Source organism: Acyrthosiphon pisum, chromosome A1 (genome assembly GCF_005508785.2).
Source record: "Acyrthosiphon pisum isolate AL4f chromosome A1, pea_aphid_22Mar2018_4r6ur, whole genome shotgun sequence".
NCBI lineage: Eukaryota > Metazoa > Arthropoda > Insecta > Hemiptera > Aphididae > Acyrthosiphon > Acyrthosiphon pisum.
Genome location: NC_042494.1, coordinates 16,228,925 through 16,234,085, shown reverse-complemented (window position 1 = coordinate 16,234,085; position 5,161 = coordinate 16,228,925). Strand labels below are relative to the sequence as shown.

The following is a 5,161-nucleotide window of genomic DNA, read 5'->3' as shown; positions in this document are numbered from 1 at the left end:
GCGATGACAAAATTCACGGTCGATTTATCAATTGTACGATATATTTTGCGAACATATTATACAACTCAGTAAAGCGAAGATTATTGATTGTCTCCAAAATTACAACTGACAATCATAATAAACGATTATACATTTTAAATTTAATTGTATTAATTTAATTGCTGAAAGCAAAATTCAAGTACGAGATTCATATCTGTGTAGGGATAAGAATATTTTTATTTTATTTGTAAATCGTGTTATATAAGTCTTCAACGTTTAAGTTTCAACAACAGTTCGGTTTAATTACGATCATTAGTTTTTTTTTTTTCAAGACTTTCTTGTACTTTAAAAAGAAAATAATATTAAATCACATTTTCAACACGTTATTTTTATTTCATATTAATGATAATATTTTAGTAAATTGAGCATCAAATATGAACTCAAACCTCGCTAAGCATATTGTAACAGAGTATAAAATAATTATAATATTCCATATTTTTTTAAGTGGACACCCGGTAACAAATTTTTGATGAATTGTACATACAATTAAGAAATATTTAAATATTCTCAGCACTTAAGCTATATTATATCAATAATAATAACTATTATTATATTTAAAATGTAAACCGAAATAATGGTGTTTCATACTTTTTAGATAAACATATAATATTATAATAAACTGGTATATGATTTTCAATGATTTGATGGTATTCAATTTACTATTTATAAATTTAAACTATACCTTCGACCTACCTATTAGATTGCTGGTATATCTAAATCGAATTTCGATATAATATTATATAAAAAAAAATATATATAAAATAAAGAACAAAATTATAATATCATTAAAAACGATAAAACGCTAATTAACTACGTAATCGAAAGCGTCCGACGACGTGACCATCACAAATATTAATATTATTATTTACAGCGCGGCGGTTCAATTGCAAAACAAATCACTTTTGTATACGATTTTGTACGTCGTATTTTAGGTATACGTATCACAATATTATTGAAAATCGATTATAATATAATATCATTTATTAATATTATATATACGCCGTCTGCCCTCGCGGGTAACCTTTGGAGTTCAAGGGGAAAGAAAAAAATTCGAGTTATTAAAAATGTCTAGACATCACAAGCCAATCAAGTGTTACGGCGTTTGAAGGAAAAATTTCATATTCAATATAATATCGAGAATTTCGAGACATCATGGAAAGTCCGAATGTGCCAATATTCGGTCGTCTCGCCCTGCTCTGGTTTTTCTGCACACGACAATATATATAGGTATGATACGTATAGTGATTCGGAAAACACATTAGGTCTCGGAATCTCTGCGGCAGCACACATATTTCACGAAGGCCGGAATAACACGACAAGAATTTTCCGCGATCGATAAATAACTATTATAGAAATATGATATCGCTTTCCGAAATTGTGTTTCATTTTCTTCGCAGAGGGGGTGAGCTCTTATTCTTGATATCGACCACTATAAATTATACGTAGGTATACAATATATATATATATATATATATAAAGACTTAGGAAAACCGCGTGACATCGTCGCATACCTATTGTATACCTGCGTATTAATAATATGAGAAAAATGATTATGACTTACCTGCCGAGTTGTACCACATTATTATATTATAGAGCTCTCCTCGTAATATACAATTATTCCGTTCTCAGCCACAGCAGTGCTACATATTGGCCATTACGATGTGAACAACTGTATGATTAAAATGTACATGAAATCACGTCGACGTCGGTTAAAAAAGTTATATGAATAATATTAATAATAAATCAATATTATGGGGTGGAAGTATAATTATACAAATACAGTTGTTTTCCAATGGTATACGCTCGTTTCGTTTCAACCTCCCGCAATTATTGTTGTCAATCAATATTTTTATATATAATATATATTTAAATTTTTTTTTTTTTACAAAACTCCACGCTAATAATACTGTTACTCGCGTATTAGTGCACCGTCAAAGCTCTAACCATGGTTTTGACCTAAATTGTGTTTTCAACCCTCGGTGTTTTACCTTTCACCGTAAAGTCGAGAAAAATCCATTCAGAAATTCGGCTCCGCCTCGTCTTCGACGCACGCAATGCCGTCACACGGAACGAGCTACACTATATATATATATATATATTACACGGAGAGAGGTACACAGTCGTTTCACGCTGTAAATGTACAATAAATATTTATGGCATACATTTTGCGGGATATGTTCGATTCGTGGTTAACGTTTTTCGTACGACGGTTAATTTTCTGAAAATAGTAACTAACTTGTAACTTCACTGCAATGTCGCGCGGGCTATTTATATACAAGGTGGTTGTTTTAACATTATACCGAAAAGTATTAACCGATTTTAAATATATATATATATATATATATATTATTTAATTTTTTAAACATAATTTGAAATCTTTACGAAACATTATTTTATAAAAAAATAAGCTACCTATATGTATTATTGTTTTTATATCGTTATAGTTGTTGAAGGGTTTACATTTTTAAACGATGGATACATGCGTCTGATTTTGTATCCCAAATCAAAATATTTTTCTAAGAACTTCAATGCATAAAAATTAAATTTCGAATGATTAGATAATTATTTTAGTGATAGGTTATACACATTTCAAATATTAAATAAGCGGAGCATTATAGATTTTAATAAAACGAAACTTCAAAAAACTGTTTTGAGGTATCAAAACTTTAAATACTTATCAGTATCTAGTTATAAGTTATACTTTATAAGTTCATGCGGTTTTAACTTTTCAACTATGTTAATTAACACACGTTGAAAATTCGATTTTTTTATGTAGTGAAATTGTTAAAAAATATTCGGTTTTGGTCGCTTAGGAGTATAATGTAAAATTATATTGTACTGTAAGTGTATGCTGTCATCTGAAAAAGTATAAACAAAAAATAATAATGATAAAAATAGTAATAATACCTAAGTTGTAATTTTTATTAAAAATGTAGTTTTACAATGACTTCAAATCATGTATTAAAAATGTTTCCAGAAACGTTTATACTTTTCGATGAAATGAGTGTTTACTTTTAAAAGAAACACTTTGTGTACAGACGTTAATATAAAATATTCACTAAGAATTTACCCTTTATCGACATTTTAATATCATGGATAAAAAAAATAAATATAAACAAGTGCTGTTATACTATACATTCGAGGAAAAGACAAAAAGTGATATCAAATTACAATACAGCAATACAATCAAATATTTTAATAAGTCCGACACGCAATTTGTCATCTATATACAATATACATATTGTATATCGTATATTATATTTGTATAGAATGTTTACAATAGTATATAATATATATGATTTTGTTTTTTTAATATCGTAATATTTAATCATCTACATATATAATAATAGTTTTTTTTAAATGGAAATAGTTTCATCAGTAAGATATGCTCAACTGGGATATGTCATGTTACATAAATTGTTACAATATAATATAATGTTAATATAATCTATAATTAATGAATAATAATAATAATTAACAATTCACGCGAAAAGCACGTAGTTACAAGTTGAATACAAACCACTCGACGTCCGTTTCCTTATTGTATTTGGTCGTTGAAAGGGGAGACAAAATTATATAATGACAGGATATTGTATCGTACGGGTTTTCGTGGGGGCTTTTGGGGGATGGGGTAAAAATTTGATGTCCACGGCGGCGTTATGTATCGTTACATCGTATACGTATATGTACAAGGCACCCCGTCGTTTAATTGATCGTTGCGTGTTTGCCGTCGGTCTGGTCGTTAGAAAACGCCCGAGAATGACCTCGAACGAGTATTTTTTTTTTCAAAAAACATACACCTATATGGTATTTAGTTCACGCTCGAGCAGTCGTCACGCGTCCGGCGCCCATTCGTGCGGCATGAAACGGACGACGAGCGGCATCACGACCAACATCATCAGCAGCGTCGTGTCCAGAGACTTGGGCGGCGGTGCGGGGTTGCAGCCGTCCGCGTCGTCGCAACTCTGCAAACAGCCATCGACATACCTGGTAAAAAAAAAAAAATGTACGCATATAGGTACGTCCGTGTATAATAATATATACCTGCTAAAAGTCCTGAACGCACATATGCGATTAAATTGAATACAAAAAACAAAACATGACCGTTTGGCGACACCGAAATGGCGGATTTAACGGGCAGGTCGTTTCGTAGGCAAACGCAGACTAATATGCGGGCGGCCCTACCTATATTGTATGTTGTTCTGGAGCTCACCTTGATATTACAGCGAAAAGGTTAAAGGTTTTGTGCGGTTTTGTCACGCGGTACACGAATATGAATTTTGGCTTTTGCACAAATTGCCACTTAAGGTTTTGCCGACCATCGTTTCAATCTTAAATCCGTGGCCGGGCAAGTTAATGATATTTTATATCGGGTAGTTGACCGAAAAAGTTTAAAAAAGTTTAGAATTTATATGGATTGCCTAGGTATCAATTTATTATTATATTCAGAAACCACCAAAATGAACTATGCTAAATTGAGTTGATTTTTGTTAGATTTAACAATAGCTGAGAGATACAGTTTAAAATAAATGTCTGTATGCCTTAATATATGGTGTAAGATAGTTGGTAGATAAATCGTAGCACGCTGCTTGATATTTTTTGCCATGCAAGAAAAATCTACGAAATGTTTTTGGGGGCAAGGTTACCATGGTAACAATAATAAATGTTATAAGCGATACGAAAATCGGTCAGAAAAAAATAAAGTTGTAGCCACCTCAAAAACTTTAAATTAAGTTATTTTTATTGAACGATTCTGACTATAAATATGACAAGAAGAGGTACATTTGAGGATTACATTTTTAATCTTCTCTTACGTAGCGTACTATCGTCAATAATAATTTTGTTATATAATTATTTATAAATAAATGGATAATGGATTTGATTGGTAGTAACTTTTATTTATTAAGTTAGTATCATTAAAAATCAATTAAGTTAAACGTTTAGTTTCAAATGCAAAAAGTGAAGTTAAAATTAAACCATTAACATTTTTAAATAGTTTACGATAATTATTGAAATAATTAAATCTGCCACCGATGAGTATATTATACAATATATCTACCTAATACATATCGAAAGCCGTTAAATAACATCATCGCCTTTACTGTATTTTAATTTTGCGATC

The 5,161-nt window shown here is 30.5% G+C and overlaps 1 protein-coding gene across 3 annotated transcripts in view; it reads right to left on the bottom strand.

The window, feature by feature from the left end:
* Positions 1-3,336: 3,336 nt before the first annotated feature.
* The window catches only part of LOC100571778, a 30,127-nt gene continuing 28,302 nt past the window's right edge, over positions 3,337-5,161 (bottom strand). For 2 of the 3 annotated variants that reach the window (XM_008186136.3, XM_016805477.2), the window contains one exon: positions 3,341-4,026. In XM_008186136.3, the coding sequence (XP_008184358.1) occupies positions 3,873-4,026 (154 nt within the window). In that variant the 3' untranslated portion in view covers positions 3,341-3,872. Of the gene's footprint in view, positions 4,027-5,161 lie in introns of all 3 variants that reach the window. The other variant, XM_029486732.1, reaches the window with a different exon arrangement.